Source organism: Pinus tabuliformis, chromosome Q (genome assembly GCF_031772625.1).
Source record: "Pinus tabuliformis cultivar Carrire ecotype Pingquan chromosome Q, CPIR1, whole genome shotgun sequence".
Classification (NCBI taxonomy): domain Eukaryota; kingdom Viridiplantae; phylum Streptophyta; class Pinopsida; order Pinales; family Pinaceae; genus Pinus; species Pinus tabuliformis.
Window position 1 is genome coordinate 49,247,390 of NC_142296.1, and position 18,960 is coordinate 49,266,349.

The 18,960-nt window shown below is 38.2% G+C and overlaps 1 protein-coding gene across 1 annotated transcript; it reads left to right on the forward strand.

The window, feature by feature from the left end:
* Positions 1–9,807: 9,807 nt before the first annotated feature.
* LOC149218245 (putative serine/threonine-protein kinase PBL1) lies at positions 9,808–12,558 on the forward strand. The gene is made up of 4 exons (XM_089382369.1): positions 9,808–11,054; positions 11,332–11,586; positions 11,679–11,792; positions 11,919–12,558. The coding sequence occupies exons 1-4, from the start codon at positions 10,533–10,535 to the stop codon at positions 12,318–12,320; spliced, it is 1,293 nt and encodes a 430-aa protein (XP_089238495.1). The 5' UTR covers positions 9,808–10,532; the 3' UTR covers positions 12,321–12,558.
* Positions 12,559–18,960: the final 6,402 nt, after the last annotated feature.

The window sequence follows — 18,960 nt, forward strand, 5'->3', positions numbered from 1 at the left end:
ATGGGTGTAATGTTATTATGCTATCATGTGGTTATGTTATCATGATGTTATGATGTCATGTGGATTGGCACTCAGGAGAATGATCATTGTAAATACCGTAATGAGCTGTGTTATAAAGCTCCACTATGCGGTATGTTGTCATGTTGTCATGATCTTTTTCTCTTGAGCATATATTTCATTGTAAATATTGCATCGAGCTACGTTATAAATATCCATGAGCACTATGTCTTCTTTCAGAAAGTTTTTGAGGCATACGTGTAATTGAACAACGAGGATGGTGTCCCCTAAGGGGGAGGGTTCTGGGACACTTATTCCAAGCTTGATGTTGGACAAGACATCCTAGGGGGTGTTCATTTGGTTGTTTATAGCTAAGGAAATTGGCAAAGGCAATGGCTAAGTCTTTGGAAAGGAAAAATGGCATTTTTGGCACAATTATTTATGAAAATAATGGAAATTAGGAGAAAAATGAGGTGAAAGGTCACATGTTGCATGTGAGGAGGAAAATGAAGGAACATAATGGAAAATGAAGAAAATAGAGGCCTCATTCATAAAAAGGATTATGAGGATCAGTTGGTAACCTTTTGTCAGTTTAGTTTAGAGCTTTTTCATTATTCTCTCTCTCTCTCATACTCTTGGACACTTAAGAGTTTTCTTGGAGCAATTTGGCATTGGAGAAAGAAAGGAAAAGAAGGCAAGAGGAAGCAAAGATCAAGAAAGGAAATGCAAGATCAAGCAGCTACAATAGGCTTCTTTGCAGGTATTGACTTGCATGTGTATTTTCCTTGCTAGATTTGGCATGCATGAGATTGCATGTGTTTCTTTTCTACAATGGCATGGGTTTTTCAAGGTGTGACAGTATTTTTAGCCTAGCCTTGTCATTTCCTGATAGCTTTGATGAGATGGGTTCTCTCATTCGATTTATGTGGGATGGTCGGATTGGATTCAAAGCTAAATGGGGTAGATCTACGAATTGACAAACACATGGTGTAGTGGTCCCTCAATCGGACTGAGGATGCACACAACCATTAGCCTAGTAACCACTGAACCAGACTGTGGGTTGTAGTAAAGACAAATTGCGTGCCTTAGTGGGCTTAGGAATCCTTGCGATCAATGGCAGGATATATGGTAAAACCAAGAGGTGGATTTTCTCTCCGTTGGGCCTAGTGCTTCTAGGATGTAATGCACAGTAAATCCTGGAGAGTATGTCTCGATGTAGGGCCTAGTGATCCCTAAATCGAAATATGGATGCATGGTAAAGCCTGAGATACTAGGAGGCACTCAAATTCCTCACGGTGTAGTCAGAGAACTCCGGTGGCATCCACATTGATTGGTGTTTTTGATGTGTTCTATGAGTTCCACATTCATGCTTGGAAAATGGCGCGTGGGTGATTGGCTGAAGAGAGAATTGGCTCAGCCAATCTATGGTCGGCTGGAATGTGGTAGTCCCATATACGATTGGTTCATTGCATTGATTAATGAGAAATCCATTCAATTGATTTTCATGTGTAAATGTACTGATATATATATATATATATATATATATATATATATATATATATATATATATATATATTTGATGGCTGATATGTTTATTGTATTTATGTCCCTATTATGTTGGTTATATGCACATTTTAGGACAATAGCTATGTATGGTTCTCAACATGGTTTTACTTGTATGTGAATGGATAATGTGTCTATGACCTAATAGATGAATATGCAACAAATGATATGAGGGAACAATGGTTTATAACAATTCTCAGATAAGTATGAGATCCCTACACTTAACTATGTTGTTTACACCTATAGGTTACATATCGATAATATGTTTGACGAAACGGTTGTCATGGCTAGTAGGAGTTCGGTTAAGGTCTTGTTGATTTTATTTCTTTTGCTTCATTGTTTCCATGTACTTTTATTGATTTCAAGTTTTCATTCCAATCTAGGCAGTGGCCTGGGCTCTGGGCCTGAAAAAGTGGTTTAAATCCCCGGGGTTGCTGGCATAGAACTGGCAAGTTTAGTCCACAGTCACTGGCAGGTAGGCCTATGAGAGCGACTTTAGGTCTCTGGTCGCTCCCTTTCCCATAGCTTGAGAGCGACTATGGCCTCAGAGGTCCAGAACAACAGTGGGACCCGGGGACTAACTATCTGAGTGGTTGACTTGTCTCCTGAGGGTTCTATTTTGATGATGTTGGATGGTTGTGTGTGACGTTCGGCCGATTCCACTTCCTTAAGGTCACCTAGGAGGTAAAATCTGATCATAGTAGCATCTCGTCTCATGTTTACCCCTGTTGGCATGGTTACTTGAGTGGATGTGGGAGGAGGGTGTTACAGTGTTTTTCCCCTTCTCCTTTATTTCTTGATTTTGTTCTCCTTTCTTCTTTTTTCCTTCTCTTTCTATTTTTTGTTGATTCTTGATATTATTCTTACTTCTGTTGTTCCTTTTTTCTTTCGATTTATATATTTCCTTATTTATACATTAGTGGATAATTGTTATTATTATTATTATTTATTAATTTAATTTTTATTTTCCTATTTCTTAAATTTTTCTTTTCTAATTATTATGTAGGTATCTATTTATTTATTTATATATTAATATTTTTTATTTATTACAACTTTTTAATAATATTTCTTTTTAGAATGATAATGTTATAAAAATTTATATTGCTATAATAATTATTAATTTTATTATTATAATAATATTTTCTTTAATAACATTCTTTAGAATTATTATTAATAATAAAAATTTATAAAATTATTTGAAGATTATGAATATTATTATTATTATTATACTTTATGATATAATATAATTAAATTAAATATGAGAACAATCAATGGAATGTCTTCTTTCGAAAATTGGAAACAAGTCGTTTGTAGAAATTGAAAGAAGACAATGGTTAAGAATGATGGATGCCGAACTCTAGGCCACCCGATTGGATGCTACTTTTGTCTTTGAAGTTTTATGTTGACGAGCAACAAGAAATGTGGACAACAGTGTGAGCAGTGTGGTCAGCTGTGAACAGTGAACAGTGTGAGAACAGGGAGCTTTTATGCAACCGAAGTATCGAGCAGCGTGCAAGGAGCAGCAATAACCTGAATGGAGGGGAGCATTGCGAAGTAATCTTGGCATTTTATAGACCTACATCTTTCTCAAAATAGGTTGGACAACAAATGCATTCAAACATGACAATGGGACAAGAAATTTCAAAACATGTGGAGACAAATGATTTAGGACAAGTGAAAATTACCTCATCCGCCAAAGTTGGGAAGTGGGTTTGGGTCAATTCCAAACAATATTGGGGAATTTTAAAACGAAAACTGACCCTTCTAAAATGGGAGTAGACAAGGAAAAAATGGTCTAAAAAGGAAATTACTCTAGCCCTTCGCAAGAAGGCACTCAAACAAGTGCCCTCTATAAGCACGTGGCAACAAAAGTCCAAGGGAAAATTCATTGATGATTATGCCTTATATAGTCCCACATCCACACCTCTCACCTGGTCATCTGATCTTTATTTGAAAGAAATGTTAAATTCAAAACAAAGGTTGGAGGTTTTAGAATCTAAAGAGTAGGAAAGATATCATAAAATTCATATAATAACAACTGAGAATAAGGCTTTAGCAGAAAGCAATAAAGTTTTAAAAGAACAAGTGGCATTGCTACGGGAAGCTCTCCTGATAGGGAAGACAGAATGGCAACGCATGAAGGCGGATGTGAAAAACATAAAGAAATTTGTAGTGGAAAGTACAGAGGTGGTGAATGCGAAATCATCCCAGGATAAAGGGAAAATGATTGCCCAAATAAACAACCATGAAGAGAAAGCAAGCGAAGAAAGGAAATGAGATTCCACCAAAGTTTCTAAAACTTGGGCTCAAGTTACTAGCAATTCTGCTAATAAGGGAGAAACAAACATTCAGGTTGACAACATGCAAGATAGAGAAGACAAGGAAAGACAAAACTATGGGAAAAATGAATGTACTCTTGACCTTGCAAGAGACTTCTTGAAAGACAATTTTCTATGGAAAGGACAAATATTCCAAGCATGGAGGGTGGGTAAGTTTAAAGATGAGAGATCCTAACCCATAAAAGTCATCATGCCTAGCTTGCATGATAAATATATCATTCTAAGCAAGAAGCATCTCTTGAGGGGTTCTCGCTTTTTCCTAGAAGAAGATTTAATTGTAAAACAACAGGAGGAAGGGAGGGAGGAAATGTTAAAGGTTAGGGAAGCAAGAGATGAAGGCAAGAGAGCATGGATTTATAAAGGCAAAGTTGTGATAACACAATTTGGACCTCCTTCCAAAACAAAGCAGCAAGATGGTAATAAAGAAGAGGCAACAAACTCTTCAACAGGAAATTAGGAAGTAAGGTCAGTATGGGAAAGCAGGGACAATGACTCAAATGTGAGTCTTGCATGTCAAAATAAATAGCAATCAAGTCATAACCAAGTTTCCTTAAGATTAGTTTGTTGGAACTGCAGAGGTTACCCATGGAGATGAGGACCTGGGTTAGGGTCTATTACGGAACATAGAGACATAATTTGCCTCATAGAAACACATGAGCATGAAGGGTGCAAGACACCTCTATTTGAAGGATACTGGAAGATGGCAGTGTGAACCAGGGCAGAAGGGAATGGAAAAGGGCATGGGGGTATCATGGTTTTATTAAGGGAGAATGAAGGTTGTCTCATTCAATTAGAAAAAGAAGACTCAAATAAGAAATTCATTTGGTTCAAAATATCAAAAAATGGAAACCACATCAGAATTGCAGCATGCTATTTTGCGCCGCAAGTTTCAAAAATCTACAAAGGTAGAGGGATTGACCACAAAGATCCATTTGCAACCTTAAAAGCAGATATTGCAACATATTCGCAACTAGGTGAAGTCCTTATAGTGGGTGATTTCAATTCTAGGATTGCAAGTGAGAAAGCTAGCATGCTTTGTTGTAAAGATGATTGCGACCCTATTTGGCTTACATAAGAGAGTAATCCTCAGTGGGAAATAATTTCAGAGCATAAGGGCTGCAATCTCTTTGGTGAACAATTTCTTACTCTATATGGGACCTTTGATTTAGTCATTTGTAATGGCTTGACTAGATGGGAAAAGTCTGGTAATTTCACTTGCAATACTTACAATGGAGCAAGTGTAGTAGATTATGTAATTTTCTCACATCGTTTATGTGAGAAAATGGAGGAAGTTTTGATTGGAGATCAGTTGTGGGACTTAAAATCAGAGCACAAGCCAATTTATTTATATTTCTCTTGGACTATAATGAAACAATTAGAGTAAAAAATTCAACATGTCCAATAGAATCTCCCAAAGGGTAGAATTATTTTGACTCCAGGAAAGTGTAATACCTTCAAAATGATGCTAGAGAGGCTCTTCGAGAAGGAGAAAATCAAAATTCACAACCTTCATATTCATGAATTAACACATTTAATTCAATGCGCACTTGCAAAGTGCAAAAGAGAAAAAAATTAAGAATTTTGAAACAAATTGCTTTCCGGTTAATGCTTGGTTTGACGAGGAATGCAAAAAGGCAACGAGAATGTGGAAAGAGTCAAACAAGGATACCATAAAGCTCAAAGATTACAAGCAGTTATCAAGCAAGAAAAAGGTTGATTTCAGGGTTTCAAGGGGGGAAGAACTAATATTCCTTGGGAAAAATAATCCCAAATTATTTTGGAAGGAACTCCAACAAAAAAAGATACAAAATGGAAATAGTATTATAGCTTCTAAATAGTTTTACTATGTAAGAAAACTCTGTGAGCAGGATCCCAAAGTTGACCCTCCCCCTTAGTCAACACTGATACTGAACTCTTCACAGTGCAAGAGGTAGAGATGGCTATCAAGAAGTTGGGTGTTGGAAAAGCAAAAGACTTAGTTGAACTCCAAGCAGAATATCTAAAGTGGGGCTCAAAGATCCTTTCACCTCACATTACAAAAATTTTCAACAACATCATACAACAGGGGTTCCCCACAAAATGGACTACTAGTCTGGCAATACCTCTTTTCAAGAGCGGTGACATCAATAATTCCTCCAATTATATAACCATCATGATACACCCTTTGTTTGCAAAGCTATTAGGAAGCATGCTAGAAAATAAATTAGCAAGTGGGCAAAAGAAAGAGATAAGTGTGCTAAAGGCCAAGTAGGTTTTAGACCTAAACATTCCGTAGTTGATCATTGTATAACTTTAAGGCACATCATGGAAAATGTTTGGGAGAAAAAGGAAGAAGTCTTTTGTTGTTTTATTGATTTCAGAAAAGCATTTGACTCGGTTCTTAGGGATAAGCTTTGGCACAGAATGGAGGAACTTGGGGTTCCTAAACATTTGAGAGCAGTTGTGCATAGGCTGTATGAAGAGGTGAAATTCAAAATTAGAACTTCATCGCACATTTATGAAGTTTTAGAAGCGATATCGGGGTCAAGCAAGGTTGCCCACTGTCACCTACCCTTTTTGGTTTATATATTAACAAGCTTGAGGAGTGGTTAAAGTCACAAGGGGGTGATGGTATCTATTTGGGCAAGTTTGTGATAAGGCTTCTTTTGTACGCAGATGACCTTATTCTGATTGCTAAATCAACTCTTGGTTTGCAAGAGCACTTACTATCCCTTGATCATTTTTGTAGAGTGTGGGGATGCAAGTCAATATCAACAAAACGAAAGTAGTGGTTTTCTCTAAGAAAAGAAAACATAACCCGCATAAGTTCTACTTTGAACGCAACATTCTGGAAGAAGTTGCAGATTACAAATACCTTGGGATTGACTTCAACAAAAATCTAAGCTGGAATGATTGTAGAAAGAAAAGAACTTTGGAGGTTGGAAAACATTTTATGCTTTTCAAAATAGGTGTAGAGAGGCCGAGTTATGGGGCTGGAAAACCACTCAAAACTCTTTTTGGGCTTCTAGTGATTTCGGTGATTCTCTATGGTTGTGAACTATGGGCCAACAATACATCTGACATGCAGTGGAGACAAATTGAGAAAATTCATAAGCGTTTGATTACAAACAAATTCAAGATTAAAAGTGCAATTCCTTATGTTATCTTGTTAAGTGAAACAGGGGTTGCTCCTATTGAAGCAATTGCTATGATGCGAGTCATAAGGTATTTAAAAAAAATTGAGCAAATGGAAGAGGGTAGATGGCCTAAGGTTGTCTTTAATGACAGATTGTGCAACAGGGAAAAAAATAAACAAAAACAAAACTTAGATGCAACAAAATAAAAAATGGTTTAGTAGATGGGGTCTTTGCTTGAACATGTGTCCCATAAACAACAAAGAGATAAAAGCTTTTGTTATGGAAAAGTTCCACAAGCGTACTTGGGATAAAGAGCTAGGAAGAAAGAAAAAGTACTATATTGAAGTGTTTAATCCCACTCATAATCATCAACCAAAAGCATACATAGAGGCCAATATCTCTTGGAGAGCCAAAATTCTTATTGCGTAGTTAAGGACTAATTCTCATCAACTCTGTTGTGAAGCAGGGTGATGGAAAAGACCAAAAGAAGTGTGGGAGGAAAGAGTAAGCATTTTTTGTTCTTCCAGAAAAGTGGAAACAAAAAAACATTTCATTTTAGAATGTGAGGCCTTCAAAGACAACAAGGCAATTTATGCAGATATGCTGACAGCTAGCTCTTGGGATAATCTATTTAGCGAGGGGTTTGTCAAGAAGCTGGGAGCATTTATTGTGAAGTTTCACAGAAGACGCTGGGAGCATTTATTGTGAAGCTTCACATAAAAAAGGTCGAATACATCAAGCAGATGAAGAAGTAATATGTCCCATAGGCTATCCTTAGCTTGGTGGATGTTAAAATAATTTCTTCTTTCTTCTTCTTCTATATAAATTATAAATTTTCAAAAACTAATAATAATCGATTATATAAATAATAATTTATTAAACTTAACATTCCATTTCATATTTTTATTTCTCATTGATTATTTTATTAGTTATTTAAGGTTTATATTAATTTTTTTTATTTTTCTTTTAATGTCTATTTTTAGTAAATCATTTATTTCTCAGTGATTTCTAATAATTGTATATCTCTACAATATATATTAACATGGTTGGATCAAAACATTCATCTAATTCCTAATAATGAATCACACTCAGTAGTTCGAAAAATGTCAACCTAAAAAACTCAAATATAATTTATGTAAAAAATTATCTTAAAAAATTATTATAAATCACAAAAATTTACATCCTCAAATTTCAAAAACTTTTAAATTTTTAATTATTTAAATTACATTATTAAATAAATTTAATATTTTAAAATTTGTAAATTTAACCACTTAAATTTATAATTAAAATAAAATTAATCAAACCATATCAATTAAAAATTAAAAAACTAGAAAACATAACGTTTAGAAATGTTCCCTTTTTACTACATTTGATGGTCAAAGAGTGGTCTCTTTTTCAAGTCACAAGAAAGTTATAAACGTCTAATAATGATATACGTTACGCAAAATGTTTCTTGTACACGTCACACTCAACGTCTAACTAATGTTACGTTACGTGTACACCTTATGGTCAAAAATTGATTGTTCAAATGTTACACTAAATGTTAATTGTAGACGTTCTTATATCATGCATCATTAATATATTTTTATTCTAGTTTTGACTTATGATTTATGTCGAAAAATCTCTTATAAAAATAAGATATTTTTTTATGCTGTTTTGTCTTAAAAATATGATAGTATTATTTTAAATAAATGTGTAATTTTAATGGTTTAAGATAGTTTTTAAGTTATAAATAAATTTAATTTTTTAAATAGAATTGTTTTTAGTTTAAATTTTTTAGTGTTGGAATTTGATGGAAAATTTTGAAGTAAAATTTTAATTTATACACGAAACTTCATTTCTACGGAGGTTACCCATAAACTTATCATTTCAATAAATTCTTACCAATAAAATTATAATTACTACGCATCTCTACTAACTAAACGAGTCAAACTTATAATTCTTCGAGATCCCTACTAATCCCTCTGAATTGTGAATAAAATTAATTAATTATATATAACTAAACCTAAAGCTTACGAAAAGAATTGGATGCTTACCCTTGAAAATTATTATAAATAAAATAAATTTTAGCATGGCACTCCAGTCGATACAAAGCGAGAATTACGAACAACGGATTTCTATAGAGTTGAGTCTGAAGCAAGCATTAATAATATGTCATCTATGTCTACGCAAGCTGCACGAAATAAAATTTATCATCTATATTTTTAAGAAATCATCATAAATCTATTATTTTATATTTATTTTCAGGCAGATATTTTTGAAAATTTTCCATAATGACGTTCTCAATTCTTACTTCAAAGTTCAAATTTCCATGCTCTACGGGGCAAGATAATCAAGTCAAATCTGGCTGGCAGCAAGCCTGGAACGGTGCGTCAACCGTTTTTTGAATTTAAGATTTAGCGCCCATGATGTTTATTAAATTTTAGTTATTAGGGTTTTCAATTTTAGAGTTAATGTCCATAATGTTTATAATTATTATTATATTTTCTGGTATCATGGATCCGATTTTCCAAATTATGAGTGTTTCAAGTTGAGTGGCGCTGTATTCAATAACCACCGGTATTCTAATTAGATTGTGTATACCTACTAAAATTGTTTGTTGTTCATACTTTTGATGTGAAATCTTTCTTGATTTGGTAGATGGGAAACGCTCATTAATGTGGATTTGACCAAGCGATCTGGCAAACCTGCACGGGTGAAGCAGCTTTAAGCTTTTGTTACAGGTGGACCGGCCTCAAGCTTTTTCTATGTTTGACTGGTATGGTGTAATCCTGGGTTCATGTCACTTGCACGTTCTGGCAGCTCGCTTAACACAAGAAACGCAAGGCAGCCATCAATATGATTCGCAGTTACGTTGACCTTGACAGTTATGGCTTCGGCATTTCTGTCAATTTCACCCATTGACTTTGCCTTGTTCATTGAATCATTTATATTCATTCATCCTCTGCTCTGATCGATCTGTAAATCAGAGCACTTCAAGTCTTAGATTAGGTGGTTCATGCTCTGATCTGTATATCAGAGCACTTCAAGTTTTAGGTTAGGTGGTTCATCTGATTGCTGCTGCTGTGGTTCATGCTCTGATCTGTATATCAGAGCACTTTAAGTCTTAGGTTAGGTGGTTCATCTGATTGCTGCTGCTGTGGTTCATGCTCTGATCTGTATATCAGAGCACTTCAAGTCGTAGGTTAGGTGGTTCATCTGATTGCTGCTGCTGTGGTTCATGCTCTGATATGTATATCAGAGCACTTCGAGTCTTAGGTTAGGTGGTTCATCTGATTGCTGCTGCTGTTGCTTTTGGCATGGCCATGACATCTGGGTTGCACTTGAAGTTGCCACGCTCTTTTCGTCACCCACCTATTCTTCTCCTCTACCACTGGCCATTGTTTTCCTCCATTGATTGAGCATAAGAGTAGTATTTGATCACAGGGAAAGGGGAGGATATTGCAGAGCAGTGCACAAGGGAGGAGAAGATATCATAGTGGTAGAAACAATTTCAAGATTCCATTATTCAGTGGAAATGGGGTGCTTCATTCAACATAAATATAGGTCAAAATTTTTCCAAAGAAAACAGTCTCCACCTGCAGCAGCGAAATCCATCAACCTCTGCGATAACAAGCCTGCTATTCTTCCTGAACCTGCTCGGATTGTGACTCAACATGCAAACTGGCTCATCAACAACAATCCTCCTCGGAGGCCCCTTCCTCTCCCTAGGGAGACCCCTTCGGAAAAAGGAAGCGTCATACCAATCAATAAACAATCTCTTACCACTACCAATTCCAAATCTTGGGTTACATTCATTCACTCTGAGCCTAAACCCCTTCCACCTCCAAAAGATCACTACCTCACAGCACTGCCTACTAGGTTGCAGTGTTTCACATATCAAGAAATCTCCACAGCCTGCAATTCTTTTAGTCCAGAACGGTGTTTGTATGAAGGACCTGCAGAAAGTGTTTATAGGGCATCTCTGAAACAGGGGAGCAATACAGATGAGCAGAGAGTAGAAAATGCTACTGTAACTCGTCTTCTCGGTACTAGGCAGGTAACTAGTTTATGTGGTGATATAATTCTATTTGTTAAATATGCAATTATGGGATGATATAGGTTGTAAGATGAATTTTTGGAAAGGAATTGTGTTTGATAATTTATTTTTTCACAGGTTTCCCTGGAAACTCAAAACTTTATATCTCTGGGTGGAGCCGATAAACTAAATTAGCAAACACAGTTCTTTTCCAAAAATTCAACTGTGAAAATATCGATAAGATTAGTGATATAGGTTGTTCAATTGACTGCATTGTGATTGTTTTGTGTGATTGCAGACGTACAAGGAATTTCTGATGGAAGTGAATACAATATCTTGTTTAGATCATTCTCACCTCTGCAAATTAATTGGCTTCCATGCACGGGAGAGTGGGGAACGCATGCTAGTTTATGAGAGGCTTCACCATGGAAGTCTGGATGGGCTTCTTTATGGCAATAGATCGCCCTCACTGACTGACTGGCGCACGAGGATGAAGATAGCTCTTGGTGTTGCCCAGGGCCTCACATATCTACACGAAGAAGGCCCTTTCCAGGTATGCTGTTAAGCATTTTTTTCCCTTGAAAATGAGGGCATCTGGGGAAACAAATTTATATTTGTAAATTAACCAATGTAATCTTGTTACAGGCCATGTATTGTGAGTTCAATGCTGCTAATGTCCAGATTGACAAGGAATTCAATGCCAAGCTCTCTGATTATGGATTTGCTAGATGCAATCTGGAAGCCCAAGTCCCCTATATTGTGAGTCTGATAATTAAATTGAATAAATTCTATATTGGTCCGTTTATGATAAAGAATTTTGTGGTTAGTGCTGGCTTGTTTGTGTACAATGGTAGTACTCAAATGGTTTTTGATATTTGTATGCAGGCAACAGCACCCTATCTTGCACCTGAAACTGTAGCGCGAGGCCTGGTGACTCCGAAAAGTAATGTTTGGAGCTTTGGGATAATGCTTCTGGAATTGTTGACAGGTCGGCAACATATGAACCACAGGCGTCCTAAGGATGAGAGAAATTTAGTAAAGTGGAGTATGAAGTTTGTCAAGGACGAGAGGAGTCTGGCGTTGATTGTGGATCCCAGGCTGATACCAGGATTCTCAATTCAAGAAGCCGAGATTGTGGCAGACTTGGCTCAGCGATGCGTGCACAAGGAGCCTTTAGATCGTCCCACTATGAGGGCGGCTGTACAAATCCTGAAACGCATTCAAGACATGACAATGAGCAACCTGCCCAAATATCCTTTGAGAAAAGCCACTGTCCACCAGCAGTGAAACACCAGCATTTCAATTTTTGTCAAAGAGAATTTTAATACAAGGGTTTTCCAAGGAAACCATTTTTGCAGATTAATTCTGAGAACCCCATTGATTTCTTATGGTTTGATATTGTAATTTATCGTTATCAGGATGAGTTTTTGATGCCATCAAATATGTGAAATACAAATTCTGTTCGTATATTAAAATCACGTTTGATCGTTAATAGTTTAAAAGCGATCACTACAAATATATTCGATGGAGCCACAATATTATTTGTAGCAACGGTTGGTACTGGAATTTTTTATCCATGGTCATGGCGTGCTTCTTTTTTCGATATTTTAAGTCTTTGTTGAGGCCAGGAGAATTGTGCCCAATTTAAGTTTTGCATTTGTCGAGAGGCTCTCGCTTCTAGAACAATAAGATTCGCAGATTGTGTGATTCCTGCGGAGTCTCGGGCAGGACGAGGAAACAGTGCGGCCCATGTGATGTGATGTGATGTGAGCCTGAAACCGTTACCAGAGGCATCGACGAGATTGAACGTAGGCCAACGACCCACTTACTTCTTCGTTTTTCGAAATTCATGTGCATGTATGCGCCAGTTAGTCAAATTTGAATTAACGAAGGATGACCGTTGTGTACTTAGGTTTAGGGGGTTTCACACTGGGTGATGGTCAAACCTTCGTCTCTGTTCAGGGTCCAAAAACTGATGCATAAATTTTTGATATAAGCCAGACAAATAAAATGAATATTAATCGTAGTTAAGATATTTGCAATTTGATTTGGCAAAGTACTTCTGGGATGGCTTATAAGGTGACCTGCACGTGCAAAAGGATATTTGGCAAAAAGTTTCACAGGAACAAAGATAGGTTCATTCATTGGATAGTCTTAGAAAAAGGATGTTTGGCAAAAAAAAATTACAACCAGACCAATAAAATGAACGTTAATCGTAGTTAAGATATTCGCAATTTTATTTGTCAAGTACTTTTGGGATGGCTTATAATGTGACCTGCAACAAAGATAAGTTCATTCCCCTTAAAATTTATATTTTAAATGTTATTATTATTATTATGTTACTCCCGAGTTGTATTAATTTGTTTGTATTTTTTAAAATTTTGTAGTTTCATACCGTTAATATTATGTTTTTCTTGTAAATTTTTGGGTGATGTTAGCTCGCTTTTGCATCCCCAACTATGGGTTTCGAGGGTGGACATTATCTTGACATGTATGATAAACGGAGCCAATCAAACAATACAACTTTCTTTCGCTAAAACCATTGCCGATGTTAAAAATACCAGATTTGGGCAACCCGAGTCAAGAAGCTAAATGGAAAATGCCATAAGCAGTGGCGACAACGTTGGAGTAAACGCCAGAGCACAAGGCGCCGACATTCTCAGTCGATGGGTAGCCTAGGTTTTCCGACTAGCACAGTGTCCAGGCTAAATTGTGGTGTTGCTAAACTACTCTATTTATGAATGGCATGAGACTAAATGCTCGCCCGTCTCGTACCGTAAACAGGGATTTTGCGTACATACCTTGGTGGATCTAGTTTGGCTAGGAGTTAAATGCTTAGGCTGCATATTATTCGTTTCACCAGTTAACAACTATCTGGAATGACACCACTTGCTTTGAGCTCTGGTGCCGTAAACTTGGATTTAAGAGTGTTGGTAGACAATTTATTAAGGCATTATCAATAAGAACATTCCTAATCAATCAGAGCCTCAATAGCTTTTAGTGGAGTGTCTTTGTGCAATGTGGGCGTTGTGTGAATTGAACTAGTCTTTTGCACTTTCGAGCTCTCTTTCGTGTTCAAAGGCTTTGCGTTATTTTCTTGGCATTGTGGCCCTCACTAAAGCTAGAATTCCCGTGTCTATACCTGTAGCCAGGAGCAGACTTTTCAGAGGGTGTTAATATAGAGTTCGGGGGAAGCGGATTGCTAGATTCTACCAACAAAAATCTGGTCAATTTCCGATGTCTCCAAAACTGTGAAAATTCATGTTAAATTTGAAAAATGCTAGGTTATGGTTTTGCAATATTCTGAGAGAATTGTTGACGATGACTTAGGTTAATTTTTCGATGAGCATGCTCTCTATGTGTTGGGTTTGTTAAATGTGGATATTAATATTGATACACCTTTTAATTTGGATCTAAAACTCACGTTTGATGAGGTTTTTTGAGATCTCCCTGCGAGCAAACTCTGGTTTAATTCGTGATTTTATTTCTTAACAAAAAATTATGGAGTTTGTGGGTAAATATAAAAATAACACCAAAGTTTCAGTGTTAAATCAAGGTGGACATGTAATTAAGTCAAATGGGAGAAAACATAAATAATCTCAATGCAATGTTGTGGGGTTGAGTTTCGATGCTTTGAATGCAATCTTGTAGAAGTAGACCAGTAGAAACTGACCACAACTAAGTCGAAAGTTGACCCATCTTTCCATTTCCACAAGTCCTCTGAAAAAGGTCTCAATCCGAACTCCATATCATGGACTTTTAAATAGTTGGTAGGTCATACTTATATTGGCATAAACATCTAGTTGGCGAAGAAAATGACCCCGACCTCAGTCGAGCCCGAGGCATAGACACAAGCATGTGTTAATTATTTAAAAATAAATAAAAAACAACTCACTGCAATGACTTTTAAATGCAATATTTCATGCAAAGTGAATACAATTGGTTCAATTAGAGGAATCAGAGAAAGAAATAGAGTATATTCAACTATTTATGGATTGAGGAATCACGAGAAGCAAAGAAGCATGATTGCATGTGAAAAATAAATAAAATAAAAAATAAAATAAAAAAATAAAAATAAAAAATTATAGTAGAATTACAATTGGCATGTTTGCTTATAAATGTTCTCCCACGCAGAAAACAAGTTGAAATATGAAGCTATATGAAATTTCAAGGTAGAAATTTACCACAACTAATAGAAATTTATTCAAAATGCAATCTTGTAGCGAATTTTGTTTAATAAACAATATAAAAACTCCATGTTTTTATGTAATGTTTATGACGAAATTTTTCAGGATTTTTAACTTTCTAAAATTTGTGAAGTTAGAAGTAAACCCATCTTTCCATTTTCAGAAGACTCGTTGTCACGCCCCCAAGCCTGCGGTAGTCTTTCAACCGTGCTAGGCGAGGTGCGGCACCACCGAACACTTTCTTTTCACCAATACTTATGTTTGTGGACTACGCCTAACCACTTACTCCTACTTAGTTTGTGTTTCGCAACCAAGTATTATTAATGTTTCCTTTATACCAATGAACACCCATACACATTCATTATCATCAGCAATTATACATGAAGAACACAATTGCACAGTATAAAGGGAGGGGCAACTCCCTGAACAATGAGTCTGCCCGATAATATATTATACAGTCTTTCAATATTACAAATCTTTACAAGTATACTTGGAAACTCCAAGTTTCATACTTAGCCAAATTTACAATCTTCAGCAAACTCGGTTGTCTAGCTCTTTGGCGCCTCCGCACAGTCGTCGCACGACTCACCAACCCTTCGTTCACCTTGTCGCATGATCGTGTTGTTTGCCCAACTTGGGCATGCCTCCAAGTCGCCACACACGGGCGCCTCTAACCAAGACAATCCTTCGTTCACAATCTCAACACTTCACCAAGTCACTGTGCACACTTGCATGACGGGTGGGTGCTCACCCGAGTCACCCAAGAACCCGTGCCAAGTCGTCGCACAAACTGAGCGTTCACCCTTCGTTTCACCGTCAGGCGCTCCTATACATCACCGGGCACCACACCTGTGCACGCCTCACTCCAACCGGCAGGCGACCCTGCCCACGCCTTCACCCAAACCAAGAAACGCTACCTCCATGCGGCCTTGCCCAAGAACGGGCGCATCACCAAAATCTGTGCCTCTTTATCTTGTTGCGTCCACCTCTTAGATCTGCGCCTCTTCACATGTTGAGCGATGGTTCGATGGTGAAATGAGCTCCAACGCTCCTCCAATATATATGAGCGTAGGGCGAGGTCGCAGCTACCCAGCCGACCTGCCCATGCTTCTAAACTTCATCGCAAATGCTTCAATCTTCATGTCGGCCTCCCCTCAAATGTTTACAACCATTGGTCGGCCCGTGGGTTGAGCCAACCGCTCCCCACGCCATATAAATCAGCTCGCCCAACTCTTATGCCTTCGCATTATGCCATAACGCCTTCGCACACCAAGTCGAGCTTGCACCTTATGCTGTTCGTTCAACTTCCAACCGCGCGCTCTCTGTTCGGTCGCGGTCGCACTTCGAGCGGAACCGTTCAAGGACTGCAGGTCCTTACATCCTCCTCCACCTGAAGTCGTTGTCATCCTCGACAACATACCATCCTGGTAGCCATCCACCAAGATCATCATCAATATTTGTCTCATCCTTGGTCCATGATGTCAACTCCTCCACATACTGCAAACATCCCTGCAACATATGTAGAACTCCCATCTCCATCATGTGTCGTCCTCATCCTGTGAACTGTCCTCCTCGTCTGCCTGATGCCAGCATCTCTCCGTGCACTTCCGGACCCCATGTTTGAACTAGTTGGGTAGCTAATCCAACTGTCACGCTCAAGCCATGAGAGTGAACATCCTTATGCCTTCACCCGTCTATCTCAGATTCTACTGCATCTCGGACTCACCAAGAATCTCATCCATGTTCAGGTCCATGGAACTCCATCCCATCTGCAACATGTCATGATGCTTGGTGCCAAGCCATCCTTGCATCATCTGTCATACCTGCTCAACCTGTTTTAAGGACTCATTGCCATGAGCAGCTAACAATGAGCCCCATCTTCTTGTCATCTAAGAAGATGTGGAGGGAGTAGAGCCTGAAGGCTCACCCTCACTAATCATCTCAATCCATCTGTCAGGATTCTCTATCTCCATCCTCTGTAGATAAGTGACCCGATCCTCCTCCCGGACATTCGGCCTCACATATGCCTCCTCATCATCATCATCCTCAACCACTTCTAGCCTTCTTGACAAATCCAAGATACTATCAGAAAGTGTCCTAATGATCAATGACTGCTCGGTAAGCTTTGTCTCAACCGTAGACAACCGCTTACTCATGTCTTCCATTCGCTTCTCATCCTCCATTTGCATCACTGCCAACTTACAATTAGGCTTTGTCACTCCAATGGTTGGTACACCAATGGGTACATCTTCCCTTCCATCGTAAATGTATAGCCTCTTCAAATGTGGAACAATCATAACATCGAATTGTTTCAAGAATTCCATTCCCAGCACAACTTCGTAGTCATCTATTCGCACTATAGTGAAGTCGACCTTCCCTGTCCACACCTAGTGTTGTGTCCACCTTTTCAGCTACACCAAGAACATTATCAGGAGGAGAATTGACTGTCTTCATCTGTGCCTTCACCGTACAAATTTCAGCCCAATTCTTCTCGCAGTATCTTCACTCATGAAGTTGTGAGTCGCCCCACTATCCACCATAGTTGGTATATCAGCACCCCCAACCTTCATCCGAACATACTCCAACCTATTCCTCTCATGATCCCTCCGAGAGATCACCTCTATAGCAGCAGCAGCACCCAGTATCTGCATCATCCCCACAGAAGCTTCTTCATTATTTGTATTAGATTGTGCAATAGCAACCACTTTCGGTCTAGAAGGACAATTCTTCACCGTATGTGGTCCAGCACATATCCAACACTTCAAGGCATTCTTTGTCTTCGAATTATCATCCGATTTCGAAGCATCATCCTTCTTCTTCTCTTTCAGTTTATCGAACTTCTTCTTCCTATCATCAGAAGTCTCATCATAATGCTCCACCAACCTGTCCACAACAGCAAAAGCTTCCTCAAGTGTTCTAATCCTCTGCCTCTTCACTTGATTGCGTGCCCAAGGCTTCAACCCAATAATGAAATTGAACACCTTGTCCCTCTCCGCCATGTCAGGAAGTTCCAAAACCGCACTTTCAAACTCCCACTGATATGTTTGTAGGTTCCCGGTTTGCTTTATGAACTTAATTTTCATCCTTGCTTCCCATGTTTCATCCTGAGGACTAAAATGGGCCTGCAAAGCTTTCTTCATCTCGTCCCACAAAGTAATGTCACGAGCACTGCCACTGGCAATCTGATCCATCCTCCTTCACCACCACATCTTAGCATCCTTTGTCAAGAACTGTGTAGCTACCTTCACCTTTGTCTCATCATCAGATAGACCCAGTCGTTCCAAGTATTGCTCCATGTCCCATAGAAAGTTGCCAAGAGTCTTTGCACTCCTTGTACCATCATAAGATTCCGGTTCCTTGACTTTCACATGAGGCACTCCACCTGAGTTATGCCTCACGGCCTTCTTCAACACCGCGATCTCATCTCTAGCTTCGTCAAGAGATTTCTACAAGTCCACGATCTCTGTAAAACCTCGGTTTCTTGCCTCTTCAACCTCCTTGACCCTTACTTCAAGTTGTGTACACATAAGAACAGTGTACACGTTTTGAGTCCGAAGTTCATCGAGCTCTTCCTTCATCTTCGAATTGGCCTCTTGATCTCTCTCGATCAAGTCCATCTTCTTAGTCCAGAAAGCTTCCAAGTCCTCCATCTTCTCCAACACTTTTTCAATGAATGCCATAGTAGCATCCTTCGCACTATGACTAGACCCAGCCTGAGATTCCGTTGCCATTGCTAACAG